This window comes from Lissotriton helveticus, chromosome 9, assembly GCF_964261635.1.
Source record: "Lissotriton helveticus chromosome 9, aLisHel1.1, whole genome shotgun sequence".
Classification (NCBI taxonomy): Eukaryota; Metazoa; Chordata; class Amphibia; order Caudata; family Salamandridae; genus Lissotriton; species Lissotriton helveticus.
Genome location: NC_136070.1, coordinates 281,422,788 through 281,447,558, shown reverse-complemented (window position 1 = coordinate 281,447,558; position 24,771 = coordinate 281,422,788). Strand labels below are relative to the sequence as shown.

General features: G+C 44.8%; 1 protein-coding gene across 1 annotated transcript in view; it reads left to right on the top strand.

Moving 5' to 3' along the window:
* Positions 1–4,361: 4,361 nt before the first annotated feature.
* Positions 4,362–24,771, top strand: part of DIO2 (iodothyronine deiodinase 2) — a 38,007-nt gene continuing 17,597 nt past the window's right edge. Inside the window, exon 1 of the mRNA XM_078659993.1 lies at positions 4,362–5,048. Coding sequence (XP_078516119.1) covers positions 4,665–5,048 — 384 coding nt within the window. The 5' untranslated portion in view covers positions 4,362–4,664. The remainder of the gene's footprint in view (positions 5,049–24,771) is intronic.

The window sequence follows — 24,771 nt, the reverse complement described above, 5'->3', positions numbered from 1 at the left end:
ATGGGGTCAGCACAGCAGGGCCGCTTAAAATATATTTTTCAGCACAAGCCCCAACAGGGCTTTCTAGTTTTTGTTTTTGTTTTTTTACACCAACGAGTCCTTTTGTTTTGTTTTCTTTTAAGGTGTTACTTGCCACTGGCACTAAGTTGCCACTACATAGCTCCTGTTGGTAAGGCTAACGTGTAAATTAACGTGTATATTTCTAGGAGCCCTTGGTACATTCCCTTGACGCTGGCTCAGTTTGTGACCTATGTTTTATTAAATTGTCCGGATTTCAGTCCGGATTTCACAAGAAAGATGTTTGCGCTGTTAAAATGCGCACTTGTGTGTTCACTGCTAGTGTCTTTTTCAAGACGCTCCTGCTAGGCCCTGCAACTTTGCTGTGTGAGGAAACAGAAATGGCCCCAGAAATCAGTTCCGCTTGGCTAGCGAGTTGGCACTTGGCAGCCATATGCCAAACAACACTCTCCCTGGCGCGCGTAAACAGACACACACAAATAGGGATGTGGCGTGGCTTGTTGACAACAAGAGGTAGGGACAGTAGGGACATGGCTGGTCTTGCAGTTAGTTGAATAAGGTATATTTACCAGTGACCGCTGTGTTCATGGCATAGGGTGGGTGAGTTAAGTCTCACTGGACCTTGTCCTACAGCACGTTTTGTGATGTGATCCCCGCTGACAGACAGGTCACTGCAGCAGACAGTTGGCTCCTCTCAAAGGCTTCATCCCTGTGGCCCCCCCCCCCACCCGGTCCCTTCCTACCACTGCTCCAAGCACCGTTGATCTGCAGCGGACATCCATGGCTGCCTGCTCCCACCTGAATGGACCATCTCAGCGCCAACTGGGGTTGCTACAAATGTGGTCAGTGCAAAAGGCTCTCACTGCTCCCCACAGTTCATGGCCATCCAACCACTCCATTATAATTGTTCCTTATATGTGTGTCCACAAGTGTATGTGCACCCGTTGGTGTGTACATGTGTGGTTGCATATATGTGCAAGTAAAGTATGCAATGCTGATTCCCCTGTGGTACCAGTTCAGTGTGTGCTAGGCAAGTCTGCACACGTTATATCAGATTGTATATGTATGTATGTGTGAGTGTTTGTGTTTTTGTTGCACTTTTTCGCCCATCATTGCATTGTGCATTTACATTGTGTCCCCATGAACCCTTTGTGCCCTTGCACAGTGCACACCCCATCGTACCTGAACTTTCCCACTTGCACCCTATTTTCTTCCCTGAGACCTCTTCACACTGTACAACCCTTTTTTATTTTATTTAGTTGTTTAACAATGTTATATGGTGCCCCAGCAACTTTGGTTATATTCGCACTTTACAATAACCGACAAAAGATACAGCAAGCAGTGTGCATAAGTGCCTTTATGTAATAAGTCTATAAAAAAGTTAGTGCAGTTGTACAGTGGAGTAACATCAGGTTTAAGGGAAGGCATGCCTATGCAAGTGCCTGTCAGGCGAGCTTACAGTTATTCCGAAGAGCATGGGAGTGGGAGCAGTTCCTAAATCCGCTTTGGGTGTGTGTGTTCCAGAGGGATGTAGTGCCACCTTCAGTGCTTGGGAGGTCTTTAATTTAAACATTTCTCCTTTGTGTCCTGCACCTTTGTATCCTGCACCTACTTTCCCATGTCCCCTACACTTCGCTCTTTGATTGTACTAGTGGTTTTAGATTTTGAACTAAGAAAAACTACCCTTGATAGCTTTGTTAAAGCTCAACAGCGGTACAGCACGGACAACAGCAGTGCAAGTTTCCCTAATAGAAATAACAGCTACAGGAGAGGCAGAAAGTCTGAATACCCAGTCACCCCCAAAGAACAGGTACCTATAACGTGCAGAAAAGCGTCTTATCTGTTGGAAATTAGGACTGACTTCTGCTACCTTTGTGCTACATGATTTGTGTATTATTCAAGCTTGTGAACATCTGTTCATTAGATAAAAAACAAACCCATTTACATTGGCAATTCTTGTTCTTGAATTGCTTTTTCTTGTTCTTCAGACCGTATGGGGGGATGGTCTCACTTTTACTTTGTTCTCTTTGATTCACTACTCGTGTCTATTTTTGGTGCTCTCTGTAAGAATGTCAAGGGGTAACCTAGTGCTCTTTAAGGTCATCATCTAATATTTACTGTTTTTTGAAAGTTGATACGATTGAATATGTAATGTAAAATGTGCTGTCAAATTCACCATTTTGGTTTGTTGCTTTCCAAAATTTTCTTTGTGGGAAACCCCCCCAAACCCCCCTAGTAGCAGTCGGACGAGCTGGTTGCACTAGCTCGCTACACGTCGGACGGGGGCTGGTCTGGCAAAATTTGCCAGGGCTGCTTTCAGTTCCCAGTCCGGCCCTGGCTGACTTGCACTGTGTTGCAGTGGGCCTGATTCCACCTGCACACGCGTGAAGTATCACTTTCACCATCAGAGACAAGTGCCAAATGAGGTTAAACCCATTTTAGCAGCTTAGTCTGTGCAGGACTTTTACAACGTCAGGCCAGTACAAGTCATGAAAATATTGTGTTCTCTTGAGTCGGCCTTGTGTTCTGTACCAGTTTACTGTTTTATCCTCGATTTGGCGGATTAGATATTAGTGACTTCCGTGGCTTCTTTAAGCAGAGTGATAAGGGAAGACACTGGTGACTAGGCAAATAGCTGCCTACTATTAAGAGAGACGGGCTGGTGCAAGCAAATGTGCTTTGTCACCGAACACGTGCGGTAGACCAGCAGAGTGACAGGCGCTGAGCCACATCAAATAACCATTCCACAACACTGCTTTGGCAGTGGGTACACATTTATGAAGGGAGAAAATCTGAGCTGATCAGCATTTATTGGAACCCAATTCTAGCTCCATGGGGCGATTCAGCAGCAAGTACTTGACCGAGAAAACGATCTTGCTGGTCTGGAATAGAAATACAGTTCAAGAACTGGTGCTTTATGAATGAGAAGAAGGAAAAATCAATTAAAAATAGAAGTGTTTGTCGACATTCAAGAAACAAAATCAACATTTTGGATGACTGCAAACGCAAAGGTTTCAGGCTCACAAATCACACGAGGTGTCAGTGAGGGAGCTGGCAAGAACTCCCGCTTCTCTCTTTTATGCGCTGCCATTCATATCACTGTACTGTACATCTTGGCAGCCCGGGAGCGTCCTGGCGAGATGCTTGCTCTAACACCTCGGGCTGTGCACTGTTCATGTGGAAGGGAACAGCCAAGTGTGCTGGAGGAGAGGTCCCTAGTGCGCATCGTTACTGTACACGCCGTGCTCCCAAATTCGGGTGCTGGCCGCATTTCAGCCACGGCGATCACTTCAGGGAAAGAGTTCATTCTCGAATCATCCCGCAGGAGAGTTTATGGCAGGGCTTTAAGTGGGATGAAAAAACACAGGGGGGTCTCCCAAAAAGGCGTGGCCAATATAATTAAGGGCATGGCTTAAAAAAAACCTAAGCTGAAAATCAGTGCTTAACATAGCAGCATGCCGCCCGACTGGTATTTTTCGGTTTCTGTTTAGCATCCTGATTTTTGATACAGGGGACATTCTACTCACAACACGCCAAGTAACATTATACCCACAACACGCCAGGACACTGGTGATGAGCAGGACATAGCACTTCAAGGCTTACACTGCTCTTCAGACGAAAGAACTAGCACTTCTGTGCAGGGCAGTAATACTTTCAGAAACTACCATGCTTTTCTGCTCTTCCGTAACTATGAGTATGGGACGGTAACAGGACCCTGCCACTACTCAGCAGGACTCCAAGCGAGCTATACAAAATGCAATGAAATACAACAGCGTAAAACACAATATTTTTTAATGAGGCAGCCCTTCCACTTCAGAGGAGGCAGCGTCTGTTAAGAGGCAGGACAAAGCACGCTCTCTGCTTACTTTTCAGTTCACACAACTTGACAAACGGGGTGCAGGAAACAAGCAGTCATTCGAATCGAAAGGCTTTCGGACACCCCTCAGAAGGCAGCTGAGCTCAACGAGGACGGACTGTAGCCCCCACCCCTCCTGCGCTTGACCGTGAACTCCCTCCGCCAGGAACGGCGCGCGCGGCCGGTGCCAAAACTTCTGCGGAGCATTAGTTTTCCTCGGCGAGCGAAACGCGCGAGAGAAGGGCGGGCTCGCGCCTCTCCTGTAAATAACAAAAGCGTAAGGTAGCCCCGCCCACGTCACAGAAAAAAAAGTTCGTGTTTCCCTATTCTATGCTGCGCAGCCCTGGCCGGAGTAAAGCCCTCTTTGGTGGTGACGTCACACATAGATTCGGAGCGAAGATTATTTTTTTTTCATTTCTCTATTGCAGCAATTAGCCGCGGAATGTATAAAAGGCTACGGCGCGTAGCGAGGCCACCAGAGGGGAACCTTTGGGTGCCACGGGCAGGAAGCCTGACAGAGCGCGAGAGGCGCTGGTCCAGGGCAGCGGCAGAGAGAGGGGAAAGGTGGCTCTGTGTGGTGCACATGGCGAGGGGGAGTGGCAGCCCAAAACTACTTGTCCACTTTGACCCACTCTTTGTGGTGCTTTTACTAATTGTTAAAACTTAAAAGTTACAACGCCTGAGTGAAACTTTTCCCACATTCAAAACTTGGAAAGGGAACAACTATAGTCCTCTGGTTTGGCAATTGGTAAAGCCTGTCCCATGCCCTTGTTAACAGACCCGCCAAATTATGCAGACAGGTTGCATCGAGCCATCTGTGGGAGGCACCTGTTGGGGCAGTGTCCTTTATAGCAAGGTCAGGGACAAAGTGGCGTCATTTTTCCTCTCCTTCATGTGGGTGAAGGGCTGCGGGGAAGGCAAGGAGCCTGGGCGTCAATGCCAGGCTCCAAGCATGGGCTTTCAGAGTGCCAGCCTGTTGATCGCCCTGCAGATCGTGCCAGGTTTCTTCTGCAATTGCCTCTTCTTGGCCATCTACGACTCTGTCGTCCTGCTGAAGCACGTGGTGCTGTTGCTGAGCCGGTCCAAGTCGGCACACCATGAATGGCGCCGGATGTTGACCTCAGAAGGGCTGCGTTGTGTCTGGAACAGCTTCCTATTGGACGCTTACAAGCAGGTAAGACAATGGATAGTCTTCTGCTGCCAATGGGTGATGGAGAAGGCTTTTGGATATTTTGTGGTCCTAGGACCTTAGGGGTGGCTTTGGAGACTGTGGACTTCCAATAACACTCTTCAAGTTGTGGTACATTAGGTTATTGAGTCTACAACTGAGTATGGTAACTTGAATGGAACGTTATCAAGCTATGTATTGCTATTGATTTATATTTGCCTGTGTGATAGAGTGTTTAGTCTTGCATCTAGCCAAGGTCCAAAAGTGGGTGCTAGTTGGGAAGTAGATGCAATTGTCTAGTTTTGATATATTAGTGATGACTAGGGGTTTACGTCTTTCTAAACTTTTCTAGTTTTGGCAGATAAGAACAATGACGTAGGTTAGGTGGCTTCCAAAGAACCATAAATGTGGCCACTTAGGGATGCCATGAGTAGAATTCTGGTTATTCAGTTGAAAATTTACAAACTTGTTCACATCTCTTTTTAACAATGTTACATTTTAGTTGAGACTCCAGTTGAACTTAAGTTTGTGGTGTATTATAAATCCTTGATTGTATCCTTATTTGTGCCGATTGGGGTTTCCCCATAAAATGTATCAATAGCAGAGATGTGACTCAAAGCTGATTTGCTAATTGAAGGCATGCTTGATAAGTGTCCTGCTGTACACGTGTTCAGTGGGATGTAAGTGACAAGATCCTCCCTTCCGTCCTTACTATGTAATGGATTACCAATAGGTTGATCAATGCTTCACTGCCTCCTAGCTGTGGTAGAACTATACTTAGACAAATACCCTTTCATACTTTTATATACTCCTCATCTGTGGAGACTGCAGAGAGCACAGGTCCTTTTAGAGATATAATAAAGCACTAGCCAATGGCTCTGAAAAGCTATTGGTGTGACATGGACGGAAGAGGTGGGTGGAATGTAACACACCACCTGCTTCTCCTGCCCCTATAAGGAGTCAATTGCAACTCATTCATGGCAGTGACATATAGACAAATTGACCGGTCTAAGATCAATCAAAGGTTGTGGAGAAGGAAGGAAAGACAAGGGAAGGGTAGGAGAGGGGATGGAAAGTAAGACAAAGGTACTTGTCTGAGTTCACGCAAAGGACATGAAGGAGGAAGTTGAAGGGAAGGGTAAGAGAAGAGAGGAAAAGAAGACAAAGGGACTTGTCAGAGGTCATGAAGAAAATAAGAGAAGGGAAGGGTAAGAGAAGAGAGGAAAAAAAGACAAAGGGACTTGTTAGAGTTCACACAAAGGTCATGAAGAAGGAAAGAGAAGGGAAGGATAGGAGAAGATAGGGAAAAGAGGACAAATGGACTTAACTGAGTTCACACAAAGATAATGAAGAAGGAAAGAGAAGGGTAAGAGAAGAGAGAAAAAAAGACAAAGGGACTTGTCAGAGTTCACACAAAGGTCATGAAGAAGGAAATAGAAGGGAGGGATAGGAGACACGAGGGAAAAGAATACAAAGAGACTTGTCTGAGTCCACATAAAGGTCATGGAGAAGGAGTGAAAGGCAGAAGTGAATGGTAAGGAAAAGATGTAAGGGGAGGAAATGGAATGGGAGTGGAAGGAAGGAAGGGAAAGGATGAGAAGGGTAAGGAAGGGGAGGCGAAAGAAGGAAAGAAAGGAGAGGGGAAGTAAAATGAAGTGAAGGGAAGAGAAGAGAAGTGAAAGAAAGGGGAGGTGAAGGAAGGAAAGGGAAGAGGAGGGGAGGTAAGAAGAGAAGGGAAGAAACATAGATTTGTGAAGCCCATGAATCACAGTATAACCTTTGACCGCTGTGGCTCTTTGGGTCATGCCAGGTGCAGCAAAGCACCCCAGACCTATTTGTTTAGGGAAGCTGAGATAGCTAAGCTCAGCGGTGAGGTATCTTGTGGTACAGGATGGTGCTGTACCACGAGTACCCACAGTCGAGTACTCCAAAGACATTTATTACGGACGGCCAATACAAGTAGGTGTTTTCTTTCGTGGGATGTTTTCTACTTCGGCAACCTGGCACCTGTATATGCATTTCAAGATGAGTCTAATGAAACAGCCCAGTGGGTTGAGCACGAGCTGCTTGGATTTGCATGACACCTGATGGGCACGGGGTTAAATCCCGGAGTAGACAACACAGACATTCTATGTTTTTTTACCAATTTAAATCAACGCAAGAGGCATGCATGGGTTGGGTAATAATAACAATGCGGCCCCTTTAACAGCATTTCAGCTTGCAGAGTGCGCAATACAACCAGTTCATTTACACATTTCCTTCACTTTCACTTCATTAACTGGCCATATGTCGTTCCCACCACCTGGTGCTGAGGACAAAGGGACCAAGAAATGCGTGCCCAGGCGCCTTCCAGCTCATTCTAGTCAAGAATGGCATCTCTGCATCCGTTCTAACTGAGGTGATGGTGTACTGTGGTCAGCGCGCGCTCGCGCGGATGCATGGCGCCTTGCCCGGGCCTCGCATGCTCCTGTGATGTACGCTGATCTTTCTGCACAGCACGCCTTTCTGCCCAGCTCGGGCTGGAGAGGAGCTTGCATGGCGCCTTGCCCGGGCCTCGCATGCTCCTGTGATGTACGCTGATCTTTCTGCACAGCACGCCTTTCTGCCCAGCTCGGGCTGGAGAGGAGCTGCTCCTTGAGAGCTCCCTGCGATCCCTGGCGAAGGTCCAGCTCGTCTGATCCAGGGTTTTTCACTCACGTGAGAGAGTGGAGGGAGGCTCTGGGAGACGGAAAGCGCGGGACAATGTAGGCTGTGCGCGTGGGCTATGATCTCACGAGGAAATACCACCTCCCCTACATATCAAATGCCTCTCGGTGAGTGTGTCAACTGTTGTTACCTCTCTCACCCTCCCAGACGTGCAGTCTTATAGCCCCCTATACTCCCCTCATAGTCACAGCCGCATAATCTGCTTTCCTTGCAACACAATATCCTATTTTTCAGTCTCATGCTCCTCTCAAACCCTGTCACCGACATCATCTCATACGTCCTCCGTTTTGCAATCTGAACTGACGTCTCTCTTAGTCACACTCTCACACACCCAGTATCATGCAGCACAACAGCCACCAGGCACTCAGTTTCTCGTGTCCCTCATACTATCACACACTCACACTAATACTCTTTCCAAGTCACACCCAATTACAGACTCAGTGCCACACCCCTCAGTCTCCCAATTTAAAATGCTCTCGCTAATTTACACTTCCTCACAACCAATCTCTGTCTCAAACACCCTGTCACACACATCCGGTCTTACTCTATTCCACACCCTCTCCGATTTTCTACCTCTCACATACTCTCATAGGCTTTCATATACCCAATCTCGGGTTTATAGACTCTCATTAATACATTTGCACATTCACAATATTTTTTTTCCACTTACCTAGACTCTGCATCTTTCTCTCAACCAATCTCACACTTTGTCGCACCCAGGTATATCCTCTCTGCTACACCCACTCACATGCTTTTTCTTTCACGAAATCTCATTCAGCAAACGTCACAGTTATACACCTTTAATCTCATTCTTTACGACACATCAGTCTCCTTCCATTTGACATACATCACTTTTACTTCGATCATCAACCCTATACACTTCTCAGGAACTTAGATCATCACATATTCTGCCATGCAAATCATCTCATACTCGGTTTATTGCTTGTCAACTGTTTTATATTCTGTAACCCCCCGTACTCTGTCACACAGAGAACTTGTGAGTCAGAAGGCATTATCACACTGTTGTACCATCGGGCATGTGCCAGTTCTACTCTCACTGTCTGACAGAAGGTCTAACACTGTCTTATGCTCTCTCTACACATTTGTACCCAACAGTGGATCAAACTATGTCACCTCCTCAGAATGGCTCTAACTCTACCAAGTTATGAATATGGCTCTTAACAACAAATGCGTTGTTCACGCATTCCATTACAACGCAGTCGTTACAACAACTGCGTTGTTTCAACGCGAATCATTACATCGCAAGTCGTTTCAACGTCTTGCTGTAGGGGGCGCGCTGGACTTGGGAATAGTATTATTTACTATTCCTACTCCAGTTTGTGCAACAGCAGGGAAGGTGTTGGATTGTGAATCCAACACCAGCGCGCCCCCTACAGCAAGTCGTTGAAATGACTTGCGATGTATTGGTACGTGTGGTAACAACACGGTTGTTGTAACGACCGCGTTGTAAAGGAACCACGTTGTGGAGACAGCATTGTAAACACGGATTCCCCCCAGTTATGGGTCTCACACATTCATTATTTCTACCACTTTCTTATATCGTGAATTGCAGTCTCATAATCTGTGACACTTTTAAACCTATTCTACACATATACTCACACAACCTCACACAATCACAAAATGTTGTTCTTATGTACATATTATCTTTCACACTTACCTTGCTCAAACTTAACCTCATGGTTTCCAATATAACCCTAAACATGCTTTCTATTGCAAAATTAATTATGCTCAGAAATACATGTATATATTAACAAGCACAATACGACATTTTCTAGTAATTTCATACTCTTTCACACACAATCTTCATAATGTATAAACATTCAATCCCATAATATTCAAGCCTAACTTCTACAGTCTCCAAGTCCAAAGCCAATGTTTAAACATATAAAATATCTTACCCCAACTCTTAAGTCTAAGCTTTAATTCTCAAGCTATAAGTAGAGGAGGGAAATTCGTGTATCAACAACTAATGTGTTTCATATTTTATTCTGATTTAAGCAGGTGAGGAACATAAGGATATATATTCTACTATTGGGCCAAGTCAGAAGCAGAGGTGTAAGGGCCTATAATAAAAGTGGGATGTGGCCCTATATGCCTGGATCTCTGCATAGAGGGTTGGGCTAAGCAGAGCAAGTGGTTGTTAATGGCCGTACACACTCTTCATGTAATCCAGTATTATTCAGCTCTGTAACCTGATACAGAGCACCAGAAAGCAGATGCAGCTCCAATTAGACAAACACAACAGGAACTATGGGAATGCTTCTGAATATAATACATTTAAAGAAGGAGTTACATTCATGTAAGTATCTACAACTGCAGAATGATGCTCTAGAAGGCAGCTGGAGACCGAGATGGACAAGAAGCAAGAGACGTTGGATAAAGAGAGGAAATATTGAAAGCCCAGAACAGGCCACATGTAGATAAAGAAGGATGAAGCACTGGAAAAAGGTATGTTATGTTATGTCATGGTTCACATTCAGAGATGGATGGGCCTAAATCACTTAAAACTCAACCCAGGCAAAACTGAATTGATTTTGCCTGGGAAGAGTGCACTGTACTGGGGACCACATTTCTGGCCTCCAGAAATGGGTGACCCCCCGGCTAAGTCCCAAACAGTTAAGAGCCTTGGAATTTCTTTTAATGAAGATCTATCGCTCAAAAATCAGGTAGGGACTGTGGTATCTGCAAGTTTCTTTCAACTTCGCAAGATTAAGAAGATCGCCCACCTTTTAACCCACCCTGCTCTGATTCAGGTCATTATCGCTCTTGTGTTGTCCCGTCTGGACTATTCCAACAGTCTGTACTTGGGTCTTCCAGCGGGGCAGCTCAAGAGACTTCAACTGGTCCAAAACCAAGCGGCCAGGTTGATCTGCAAGATCCCTAAGTGGCAGTCCATTAGATCAGGACTGGCCAGTCTCCACTGGTTGCCAGTAGCGCAGAGAGCAGCTTTTAAAGCAGGATGCATTATCTTCAGGGCTCTACAAGGTAAGGGTCCCGGATTTATTAGCAGCCTGCTTGTTAGTTACACTCCCTCTCGCGCTCTCCGCTCAGGTCAAAAGAACCTGTTAGTGGTGCCGCGAATCAGGAAACAACGCCAAGGAGGTGGATCTTTCCATTTTTTGGCCCCCTCCCTGTGGAACTCTTTGCCATTGCCGTTAAGGCTCCATGAAGATCTGTTAGCCTTCAGACAGGCTTTTAAAACTTGGCTCTTCAAGCAAGCTTACCCTTAGTTAATCCCGTTTTCTTTTTTCTGTTACATGTTATGTTGTGCCAGTTTTCCACAGCGCCATGAAGCCTATGGGCGTACGTGCGCTTAATAAATTTAATTTAACATAACATAACATAACATAACAAATATGTTACAGAGATGGAATGGAGCATTAAAACAAACTCTGGAAATGGAAGGCACTCCAATAACGACACATATTACAGAAATGAGAAGATCCTCAGAAATATGAGGAATCTTGAGAAATGTGATCAAACTATGAATTGCATTGTATTTCATCATAGAGTTTCAGGATGGCAGTCAAGCTTCTTGTGTGGCACTGGCCATCAATAGGTTTAAATTCTAGAAGTGTGACCGTCCTCCAAAAAGGAGGTGGAGTTTCAAAAATGGAAAAATTGTGAAACATAAGACCACGCTCTAGAAATAAGTTAGATAAAGTCCTTTGAGTAATCAACTGTTCTAAAATACAAGCAAGTTCAAGAAATTGGAATAAAGAACAAGGAATGAGGTAGGTCAATTAAACTAATATGAGGCTATGCAAATGGGACTCACTACTGAAATGGGATGGAGAGCTAGAAAGATTAATACAACTTACAAAATAAAGGGAATACGCTACAGAATAATATTCAGAAAGATTCCAAGGTGGTCGAAGCTGCAGGGTAACATGAAGGTCCAAAGAGGAGGCAACGAGTTTCAGATGTAGTTTAAATATCTGAAGAAGAGGATGGTTCATGATAAATATGGACCCGTAGAAGAGGAAGCTCTCTGGAAGGATGGGTGACACTCCAGCATGGGGGAAGCTTATGTAAGGAAATCCTTCCTATGAAAACCAAGATTTCATGATGCTATCTCTACCTGTATCCTTATTCAGCTCAGCAAAGCAAGTTTTGGTCCTCTCACAGCTGGATGGTGTCAGCACTCTGCACAACTACTTCCCCTTCTTTTTTTAGCATCTATGAAAAGCATTTTTATCTATGTTGCTTGATTCATTTACAGCTAGAAGCAACTTTACTGGCTGCGCTCCCCAACAGTTATCATCTGCAAGAACATCTACACTGCTTACCAGACTCAAAGTAAGAACAATCTGATACCTGGCTGAAAAACAAATCATCTGTCATGCAAGGGAACCACCAGAATAGAAATGAGGAAATTCTTCCGAACGAAAAGACCAGTTGACACTCCTTCTCAGTTATCTCTAACAACATCTCCACTGAAATCGGAATGGCTCTTACTATACCTAAACTCTAAAATAAACTGAAGACACCTCCCTTTTTGGTACCTACCCTCTCGCTGTCTCACTGGAAAATTATAATGTTTTTTTTTTTTACTTCACCCATTTGTTAATCCCGTCGTTGCTTCACACATAGGATCTCACTATATTAACCCCTTGAATGCTCATGACGAGGTCAGCTCGTCATGAGCAACGGCGCTCCAGTGCTCATGACGAGCTGAGCTCGTCATGACCGCGCCCGTTCCGTGGAACGCTCGCATGCTGGGCTGATTCCCCTGCAGTGCTGAGCGTTCCATTGGAACGGGTGTGGCCATAACGAGCTCAGCTCATCATGAGCAGCGGAGCGTCGTAGCTCATGACGAGCTGACCTCGTCATGAGCACCGGGGCGCTGTACGCGCCCCCAGCACAGCGGGGGAAACAGCCCCGCACGGAAGGGGTTAATACTCCTACATATTTGAGGGGATGATACCAAAGGAGAGAAGACACTTGATGAGGATGAGATGGGGCTCTAGTATGGACATCATATCACAATAGGGGTTAACAATGGAAGATGAAGGCTAAAAGGGGAATGATGCCTTAAAAAGTATGGAGGTGGGGTACTCAGAAAAAAAGATTATAGAGAAAGATAATGGAGCTGCAGGTGACCATGTAGTGGAACTGTAGTAAGATGGCAAGACGGTTAAGGTTCCTAAACCAGGTTTGAGGAACTTTATCTTGTAAGAGAAAGGTTATTGTGAAGTTGTTGCTTAGCTTCTCTTCTTCACCAAAGTGTCTCAAACCAGCGTTGTGTAGACTAGTTATTGAGAAGACAGGTCAGTCTGTCCCTTTGCTGAGGCAGCCAACAAGGTGATGTTTGGCAATGCTTGCAATTTTAGTTTGATCTGCGTACTGTCATTAAACCGCGGTCACCTTCTTAAGCCAATGTTTAGCACACCTGTTTGTTTTTTGTAGGTCTTCGCCATGTTTGAGGCATCTTACTCTCTGACTTCATTTGAACACTTTCACCCAGCTAGTTCTTGCAGCCATACTCATAGTCAAAGCATTTGCAACTAAATGAAGTAATTGATTTGCCCTGGGAAAGAATTGTAGGGTTAGAATATGTGTTTTTTTGAGACTCACCCCGTCATACTTAGCTGAGTAGCAAACGTGATACGTCTTCAGGGCGTCATTGATGGCAATTAGCTGTGGCATGGCCACTTATGGGTTCTTCAGTGACTGGAGCTGGTATGGCAAAGTTTGTAATTGACCTAGACACCTCCACCAACAATAATGTATTTCCATTGGAATGAGCAGCCTTTAGGAAATGAGCCCATTCATGGAAGAAGCTCGTTAGGAGCAAGCGGGGTTGGTGAAAAAGCGGTATTAATAACAAACGCTGCCAGGGGTCAATGAGCCCTACGTGTTGCAGAGTGGGAAGCACTCCAGGATGGAAAGGTCTACCTCCGTTCATTCATTCTGGCTCCCAGTACCAAAACAATGAGCTGGCATTCTTAAGAATGCACAGCCTGCTGTTGGGGTGAAGCCCTGACTGCGAAGTGGCACTCTTGGTACAAATACAAACTTGCGAAGGTCTCTTGGCAAACATGGTGCCTGGTTCAAAACAACGCGTCACAGAAGCCATTGTGCCAAGCCTGATGAAAGCAGTCCTCCTCTGACATGCGTAACAGGGGGGATAGTGGGAAAAGGATGAAAGGAAATGTATTACTCTTTTGTTGTTTATAATTATGCTACTGTCTTTAAGGCTAACTCATTTAGGAACAACTAGAAACGGATTTGCTTTTTCAGTGTCTTAAAGTCTATACCAACCTTCCTGTTAATTTCCATAAGTAGAGTGTTTTTGTTTTCAGGCATGGCTCTTATGAGAAGTTGTAAACTACACAGTTACACTTTGGGTTCTAAGTAGTTAAGCAAAAACAACAACTAACGTACGTTTTTCTCGGGAATTTTTTCTTTTTATATTCCCTTATTTTTGATTTTTTATTCCTTTTATTTCCTTTATTCCTTTGTGTCGATATGGAATGTATCAATTGGTGGTTAGGTATTGATTGCTCTTTGTATTACTTATTTTCTTCTATGTTTTTGATGATTTTATGCTTTGGGTTTATGGTTTTTCCACAATGGGTAAGCGATTGGTACACACATAAAATGACATTGAACACTTACAAGGAACCAGATTAAAACCATCACACTTGTTCCACTCATTTCTCGAACAGTCATTGAGCAATCTTTGACTAATTTGGATATTCTAATTGTTTAGCAACCGGTGAAACTCTTGTTAAAGAGTGATAACTGTGTAATTCATGTTGAGCAAGTTAGTCATACAAGTCAAAGTAATTTTGATCAAGGTTATAATTGTTCACTAATTGCATTACTTCAGCCAGGGCTACCCAAAAATCACAAAATTGAAGTTTTTGAAATATAGATTAGGGATCCTGCCCAGCAGAGAGCACCAACCACCATGGCTCAGGAGCAATGGCCATGAAGTCTGTCCGCTCTGTAATCTAGCAACGGGAGACATGACCTGTCTCTGTGAAGAGCTCCGACAAGGCTGGCGACATCTACTAAGGGACCAGTTCAAGCAGATAGGGACCAGCACGCGAAGGCAGGCTGTGCTTGCATGCTTGAACCCTGCGAACACAAAACTGAACTGTAGATACGTCAAGTTTCTGACTACGATAGAGCAAAGACTGCAAAATTTACAACTGGCGGTAACCATTGGCTCTGGCACCTAACGGATGAACTTTGGGTTACAAATGCCCAGCCTGCCCCGGCTCAGGGAACACTGCTAGACAACTACTCTCGGTCTCTTACCGTAAGGTCTGCAATAAGGACGATTACACAGACTACATTCTTTTATCATATTTTAAGAAATTGTTTTAAATGTAACGATTGTATTGGTTTTAATTAACTATACATAATAAAATGTACCTTACCAGTTCTCGAACAGTCATTGAGCAATCATTGACTAATTTGGATATTCAAATTGTGTAGCAACCGGTGACACTCTTGTTAAAGAGTAATAACTGTGTAATTCATGTTGAGCAAGTTAGTCATACAAGTCAAAGTAATTTTGATCAAGGTTATAATTGTTCACTAATTGCATCATCTTCACCAGTCTCACCCAAAAGTGTGGTTTGGCCTTGCTTTACACCGCAGAGAGGTGCCCTCTACCAACACCCAGCAAAAGTCTTGTAGATCTCTAGACAAAGCCATTATCTGGTAATTGCCACAGTCATAATAGGAATTGAAAAAAAGAATTAGTTTCAATGAGCCTAAAGTTCATGCTTTACTTAACCTTTGTGGCAGAGATGCAGGGCTAAGCCCCTCTCCACTTTTCCTCAGCTTCACTACATACAGTGCTGTTATAGCACATCCAGAGTGCAAAGTCTTCTGCTTGCGGCCATGGTCTCAATTGAATGATTTCTTCAGCAGTTCTCTGAGAAGGATCCTGGATTGACAGAGGAGTGGGACCGGGAATGGCAATGCCTGGAAAGTGTTCCTGCTGGTGGCAGAAAGGGGTAAAAACACTTTTCTGATGTTTTGAATGCAAACTCACTTTAGAGCTTGGGAACCTGCAGGCCACCTGTAGACAAGTAAATCTTCTGTGCGGCCAAGGACCTGGCGTCTGAGCTCAAGGTTTGCTCTTGTGGTTAAAGAACAAAACCTTGAAACCTGGAAATGCACCAAAGGACATTCCTCTTGGCTGGCCTCTGTTCTGGTTTTAAATCTAATCACAATTCTTTGGTTAGATGAAAAAATTATACCACATCTTGTCAGTGTGGCTGCTTCTTCCAAGTTCAGCAAGACACAATGTAGCTTTTTACCATCAAAGTCTACTTTTCAATCCAAACATAAATTAAAGGAGAGGCACTTTCCCTAATGCAGAAAACTCTCTGTGATCCTGGATAATATCCTGTCCCACAATTAGTGCACCTCGAATGTTTCTGCTGGCCCCCTTTTGCATATTTATTGTATTCTATTGTAGAATGTATACAGGACTGCACACACTCTTCCACCAAGTACCATCGCAACATTTTTGCATTGAGGAAAATCGAAGCTACAGTGGGCCAAGTGGGCATACATGGGCCAGAGGAGTACAAGAAAGGTAGATAATAGTCCGGTGTGTTCATGATCCACCAATGGCTAGTGTCCCCTTGCTTGACACAACCACAGTCAAGATCTCCACTAACTCTCCCTGAGCACAACCTGTCGAAGAGAGGCATCTCTTCAATGACATTGCCTAGGCTTAAGGGGAGGTGCTGTACCCCAGCTCATTTCCTTCTTCTCCTCCTCCTGTGCTACTGGAATACCATAATGCTAGGCTTTACATTTTGCTTTACATTGTGTCCTTTAGTTTGTCACTTAATAGTTGTGTGCCATGGTTGTGTAATCAAATCAAATGCATATGGCACACAGATGCCATATTCTGGCACCACACTGTCATAATATTGATAACAAACATGTTGCATGATGTAAATATTTTGGCCTAAATATCTTTTTTTATAACTATCGTTCGGTTGGGTATAGATTTTGTATTATTAACTCCATAGGGGCAATATTTTTCTCTATAATGATTAGGGTTGTCAATATTGAAATCAGTGTTCTGCGGTGGGCTACATGTAGGTACCCAGGAGTGGTGTATCTTTTGAGGAATGTGTAACTACAAAGGACACCACCCCCTCCGTTACCAGGAAGCCATTATCCCCTAAAATTTAGGGGGTCAAGGTATTCTTGTCAAGTCCCAGGTAGGATACAACCTTGTTTATTAGGTAGTTCACACTTTTTTAGCCCTGTGTAACAGTCACTAGTATTGGCACAGTGTCCATTTTTAGGGATCCATCGGCCCTAAAGAATGCCCCAGACTGTTTAGGCTATTAACTATGGGCAGAAATATGTTGGCAGATTGGAGATGTGTTTGAGCCATTAGTCTCAATATACCCGTCCGATGTTTGTTTTTTAAACCTACCCTGTGTCCTTCTGAATAAAGGCAATAACCTAGGGACACAAAGGTATTTTTAGCAGAATCTGGATCCCCTTCATTTTGCCCAGAGGATTTTTTTTAATAACTTCCCTCTTCCGGGGTGGCATTGCCCTACCAGGGTGGGGAGAGGAAGCTGATGATGAAGAATGACACTATTATGTGTGTGAGGCTTCCTCTTCCACAAAGAAAGACTTTCCATGTAAAAGGAGGCGATTCTTTAGTGCTATCCAAAAATAGGAGTCCTGTTTTGTAACAAAATGTGGGGATACAGCACAATATTTGCTGTGCTCCAGTAGTCATTGTATCCTTTTTTTGTGATTAGACAATATTGAGGTCACAATATTCTCCTACAGCAGACAGAATATTGATAACAACAATATTGGCAGATATAAATGCTGAGGCCTAAATATTGTTTACATAAATATCATTTCATTGGGTGTAGATGTTCTAATATTATCTCCATAGGGGAGATATTTTTGTAACCAATCTTCATGACACTATATTTTTGTGAGACAATATTTGGGCCAGGTTATTCTAGTAGCATACCACCCATTAGCACTGTGGGTGGCACCTGTCCCTGACCCTTTATCGGCTGTACTCAAACTTCAATTAGGTTTTAATCTATCCCCAGACACACATATCCATGATCTAAAGCTATAAAATATATGTTTAGCTGACAACAGTAAATTGTGGCTGTTGATGGATGGTTGGCATCAGTGGCTGGTTAGGCCACCCACTTCTGTCTGTGGCTTAAGGAGAGTAAACATCTCTCAGCGCTAAACAAAAGTGCTTTTATTGCACTAGCCTAGGGGAAATAGTGCAGGTGGCTGCAGGTTGAGCAGAATATATAGATTTTTATATCAACCTGCTACAATATTATGACTAAACTATCTACTACAATAATATTGTGTAGGCAAGTGTGTCTCTGTAGATTGACTATTCTTAACTCTACATGTATGTTCCTTGGCAATATATTTATATGTTGATGTGCTCTTAACAATTGCTAGTCTGTACCTAAACCTAGTGCTTAATTTGAGCTGGTAGTTTCTGGTGCTCAGCACCAGTACTTAATACTCAGCACCGGCACCAATGATAGTCCACCACATGGTGGCACTGTCTAATTTTGAGGGGAGCCTAACAACAGTGTTTCATACTTTTCTATATATTAAAAATTAACAATACTTGTCGCCCACGCCATACTTAAAGCTTTGAGTGACCTGGAACAGTGTGATTTATCACACTTGTAGGAGTGCAATGGTTAGTACTTGTGTTGGTACTGTCATTGGCACCGCTGGCAGGGGCAACGTGTGGTGCAAGCTGTAGTGACCTACTGAGAAGGACCCTGGCACTTGCTTTTTTTTCACAAAATAAGCACTACTTAAACCAATATTTAATGACCTTGACAATATAGTGGAAGGTTGATGTCAGTTAATGGTCATTCTTGATGTCAAAGGCAACATGATTTCGGTGCCAAGAGGCAAAAGCATTGACCTAAGTTGTGCTTTACAAATACTACCTAACATAGCAACATGTAAAATAACGCAATGCAACGTAATGTAACACATCAGAATATGTTTCATAATGAGAGAGCGCAAACTGATATAAATGTATGAGTACATCACACTTACCTATAGAGAGCATAATTCATGAAGAGAAATGCCATGAGTGCTAATAGTATCTGAAATTATATTCTAAATGTATAGCTAATATAGAGATTTAAGTAGAAGTGGAACTAATACAGAAATGTGTGACATTATATGATTTTATTAGACGTGATTATTTTGAATCTATGTCGTGTAGCTGTTAACATATAAGATGGTCTGTGGTAAAACGCAGAAAGTGGTAGGCCTCAGGGCCAGAGCTGGAGCTAAAAGGGAAGGTGTTTCTTTTCACGACACAGATTGTTTAACGTTTTTGGTCATTGCATTAATGGGCCATGATTTATAGTAATGTTTTCTAAATAATAGAATAAGAGTTTTAACATGTTTTAATTAAATGAAGAAGTTGAATGCTATAATCATAATGTGAAATATTGTAGGCCTGAAATGTTTTAGCATTGATTTACACGTACATGTCTGGGCTGAGAAATGTTGCAAGCCTTTTTAGAAGTCTATGAGAGTTGGGTTCTTGGCGGCAGATATCTGTCTGCAACAGGAAAGGGGGGATCCAATTATAAGTGAATGAATAGAGGTCTGTTCAGTAGACGGCCCAGACATGGAGGAGGGTTCTGGAATGTTTAAGGGGTATCAGCGGGCCGGAGAAGAATCTGAGAAGCAAGGTCAACTCTAACGTCTGAGGCCCAATACAAAGCATCATGGAAAAAGCCTGAAGTTGCACCACGTGAGAGGCGTTTCGCAAGGGGCGTCTCAAATGTTGTTGACTGTTTTGTATTAGGGACAGCACCCCTGGGTGGAGTTAGAGCAGAGACCTGAGGACCCCTAAGAGAGTGGATGGGTAGGCAGTGAGGGGTCATGACTGGAGAACTTTAGGTTTTCACCAAGAGACTTAGAGTGGGTGACTTCCCTTGGGGGTCATTCACTGCTGACACCTTTGTTAGGTTGGGATTTGGTTAAGTAGGGATACCATCTAGAACAGGGTAGGGACGCCTAACCTGTGTTTGTTTTCCTCCAACCTAAATGAAGGAGAGATATGCGTCTATGCTGATAGCTTTGTTATTTTTAGAACTTGTGTTAGTGATTTCTGTTGCTCGTCTGAGGGCTTTTCGAGAGCACATGTATGTAATTGGACCTGTGTATCTCGTGAATCTCATTCTGAGATGCTTGTATTTGCAGCTCATTATATCTTTACAATAAACTTTTGAAACCTAGAAGTTGTCCGTGATCTTTGAGAGTAGAGTCCTTTCTTGGGTGAACTAATTTGCAGATAGGTGTACTGTTTCCTTCCAAGACAGGCAATAAAGGTTCAGTCGACCAGATCGAGGTTTGGATCAATAGATATAAGTTATCGATCAAAATCTCACCCTTTCAGTTGGTAGCTATAGAGGATGGTTGCCTTCTTGAGGACGGTGACCTAGGCCAGGTTAGCTTACCCCAAGGCCCCTAGAAATCGATGATCGGAAGAACAGCCCGCCGAAGAAGATCCGGATGACGTGAGACAGAAAAAGCAGCAGTATCGGTTGAGAGTGAGTATAAAGGGTTATGCGTGTTAGATTGCGGTGTTTTTGTATTGTATCTATGTTGTAATGTCTGGCGGAGTTGAATGTCTGTAGAGTGACTGTGGAACAGGTTGTGAGCGCGCGCAACCGGTGGAAATCTTAAGTTCAAGGAGAGCTTAAGTGGTTCGGGTGTATCGGACACCCAGAGTAATTGTCAACTAGTGTGAAGGGGGTCATGAGGTACCATTGATCACCCGAGAGACCGAGATAGGGGGAACGTAAGAGTGAGTGCGTGAGTAACGGACGCTGGTCGGAAGTTACTGTGTGTGTAAGCAACCTATCAGAGAGACGATAGACATCTCGTCAGTTGTGTTGACAATTACAGATAGACTGTGGACGTACAGTCGAGAGAAGTGACCGCTTGGTCGGAAGTAGTCATTTTTCAGTGTATGAATGGGACGCATGCATAACCGGGAGACGAGTTGAGAAAGGAGGGGTGCTGCTGCGAAGCGGAGAAAAGAGACGTCAGGTGGTGTCGCGCAGTGATTGGCTGACCGGAGAAAGACCGCGCTGTGATAGGCCAGCTAGCGAACACGTCATACAGGGTCGCGACGTGATTGGCCGACAGGAGAAAAACCGCGCTGTGATAGGCCAAGCTAGAAAAGCCGCGACAGGATTGGTGGATTGTCATCAGGAAGTAAACAGAGTAGCGAGGCTGGATTTTGTGCGCATAATTATGAAGTGTTTTAAATGGTTGAAAGCGCTGTTTAAGAAAGAGAGGCGAGGATCGTATGAAGGGGAAGAAGCCCCGCCGGAGGGTACGCCAGCTCGTTATATGGCAGTAAATGTTGGGTTGCATACGATCCTTTGGATATCAGAGTGGAGTAAGATTACAGAAGGAAACGAGGAACTGACGTTCCCGAAGTACGGGACGTTCAGATTAGAGGTGTTACATAGATTGAAATCAGTCATGACCTCAAAGAGACCCTTGCCTAGACCAACCCAGTTTGAAGCCCTTGATGCATGGCTTAGGGCAGCGCATGAAAGGAATATGAACAGACGACAAGAAAGGGTGAAACGCTCGGTAAGGGCAGTACAGGATGCCAGGTGGGATGCGGATGCTAAAAGATGGAGAGTGCATAATTTGGAAATAAATAAACTGTACCCAGTATTAGAGGCGCCAGTAAATAAAAGTCCCCTAGAAGAAGATGATGAGAGCGAAACAGAGGACAGCCTGATAAACAGATTACTGACGGACAGGCCACCCCCGTATAATAGAGCAGGGGGAGAGGTTGAGAATACTGAAGGAGAAAAGGGGGGCAATGCAGGAGAGCATAGACCGCTTCCCAGTTCAGAGTGGGATCCTGAGCCAAAGAAAGAGTTGCTCCAGCCTAGTCAGGTGCAACAGGTGGTCGGTAGGTTTGTGGTACAAAGAGCGCCGGAAACGGAAAGTGCCACATCCTACCCATTACCAGATGCACTACAGGTACCTGTTACCATAGGTCCTATAATATCGATATATGACCAAGAGAGAGAAAAAGGGGAAGAACGGGTACGGAAAGACAGAGAAAGAGCAGAGAAGGCTAGGAGGAACGATACCACTAATTCCCCAAGTCAGATGCCGATACCCAGAGAGTGGAGTACACCGATGCACACAGCAGGGGACCCAGGAGGAGATCCTGGGGGCCCTAGATGGCCAATGGATCTGAGGGGATCTGGACGAAAATCCTTTCAAGAGCTAAATGAGTACATGAAGCAGTGGGACGAGGCAGTGAAGGCTCAAAAGTGCATCAATGCTGCAGAAGCAGAAAGGGAAAGTCAGGACAGCCGAGCACGGACTCACTGCGGGGCTGGAGAGAGTAGCCCGGAGTGGGACTGTAGAGGGAGTAGGGGAGTCACCCATTGGGCCCGGAGTGGAGGTAGAACAGACCTGGAAAACGGGGGCCCCGGGAGTGAAGGGGTGGCGCGCCCAATACTCAGTGAAGGGGAGAGGAGAGCACAAGAGTACAGAAACAGCTTTAAATGTCCACACTGTGTGCCTGGCACCAGAGAACAGAATGGGAGTTGTGAGAGGTCGCACCATAGTCCCTGTGATGACAGAAATGAGCGCAGCCCAGGGAATATGGGGAACCAGGAAGGATCGCATCGGATACTGAGCGATACGAGGCAAAGGGAGTGTAGCGACCAGAGGGAAAATAACAGAGAGATGTGCGGTGAGAGGAGAGAAGAAGACGAGAGTGGGCAGAGAGAGAGTAGGGATAACAGGCCCGTGTTCCATCACCTTCCAAGATCGGATGGCCGAGCATGGGACCTGGAGAGATGGGAGCAAAGGAGGCCACCCATTAATTCTCCTGAGCCCAAACGCAGAGCTCGAAGTTGGGATGGTAGGGAGACCAGTGAGCCCCCTTCAAAAGACATATTGCGAGCTGAGATAAAAGCCAAGAGACTTGATGTCTCCAGCTTAAGGTCAGATCTGGATGACATGGTAGATGGTACCCTGCCTTTAGAAAGAATGGAAATGTATGAACAGGATGAAATACTGTATATGGCAAAGGACATCACACGAAAGGCGAGAGCAGTCCATGAGAAGTTAGTCGAACTAGCAGGCAAATATATGGTGGACTTGTCAAGAACCAAAGCATTACAGGGTAACCACAGGCTACATTACTCAGATCGAGATCTAGATGAGAGGAGAACGATTGGGCTGAAAACACACATAAGGGAACTGATTACTGGAATAAGGACATGGAGGGCACTAGATAAATGGGAAGAGAGGTGGTCCAAGAAAGGGACCGGCAGAAGAAGCATGATTGGTATAACACCAGGACAGCAGGGAATAGAAGCTTACCCTTTGCGTGAAGTTGCCAATGGGAGCTATGTACATGTCCCTTGGAGTAGGGGAGATTTAGCTGCTTTTACCACATCTTTCCCCAAGTTACGAGAGAGCCCCGTGGAGTGGTACAAGCAAGTCGAGAGGTTTGTAAAGATCTCAAAAGTCCTATGGATAGATCTGAACACGCTGTTTGACATTGTAGTACCAGGAGATCTGTGGACAGCATGCAAGGTTAGCGCTGAGTGGCCCACAACGGAGCCAGAGAGAGATGCTAGGACTAATGGGCCGTCCGAGATCGTGATGGCAAAATTCGAGAGAGTGATGACTTGGCTGAAAGAAAAAGTGCCAATGCAAGACATAGATTGGGTCAGAATAGACAGAACGAGACAGGAACCCAAAGAGACAGTTCATGAATATTACGAGAGATTGCTGAAGGCATTTAAACAGTATAGCGGCTTGGATGTAATGGATCCAAAAGATATAGGGCAATTCGTGTCCAAGTTCGTCCTGGGACTGAGACCGGATATTAGTTTAATGATTCAGCAACACTCGATTTGTTGGCAAAGTAAACCCCTAGATGAAATACTGAGATATGCCAGGTACTGCTGTGATGAGGTAGACTCCAAGGCTAAGAAACTAAAAGAGAAGCTGATGGTGGTACAATTGCAGACAGCAGGAAAGGGGGGACCGCAACAACAGCAGCAAGGGACAGGTACAGGAGGTAAGAAGCAGTACAGTCAGAACAAGGGTAATGAGGAGAGTACTACCTTTAGACCCAGAGTAGACATAGCTACCTTGAAGAAAACGACTAGGTGCCACCAGTGCAACGAGTTGGGGCATTGGAAACGCGAGTGCCCTTACAATGTAGAGATAGGAGAGCAAGAGATAGAGGAGGAAGAGGTCCAGAGCGCACCTATGAGAGGGGCGACGCAATACCAAGGAAAGGTGCTCAAAGGGGGGGGGGCTCCTCCCCGAGCCCAGTTCCCGCAACCTCCTCGAGTGGGGAGTATGGGTAAGACCTATAGACAAATGCCCCTGTTTGTGGAAGGTGAAGAATGCTATTATGTGGACCCATTAACTGGACAGAGAGTGGAAAGAGAAGACTGCACCCTTGGGGCAGCCTTAGAGGTAGATCAGAGGGGACCCTATGTTGAAGCAGAAGTAGCAGGGTGCCCTACGACATTTCTGGTGGACACAGGAGCCACTAGATCCACGATCAGATCAGCTGCAGTTCCAGACCTGCCCATGTCTGGAGAGACCATACAGGTGGTAGGGGTCGCAAACAGGAGAATAACCAGCCAATTGACAGAACCGGTACAGGTGAAAATAGGGAAGTACAGCGATGAGCACCAATTTGTGGTTTGCGATTCAAGCCCTGTGTGTCTGCTAGGAAGAGACCTGTTGTGCAAATTGAATTGCACTATATATTGTACACCCCAGGGAGTGGAGGTATTGACTAATGATGATGATGCAGATTTCAAAGTTGCAAACTCAAGAATATGTGTGGAGCTGTACCCTACTTTGACAGTAGACGAGCTTCCCTGGGATTTGAGAGAGACAGTGGCATCAGAGGTATGGGATTTCACTGGGGAAGAGATTGGATTGGTCAAAGGGG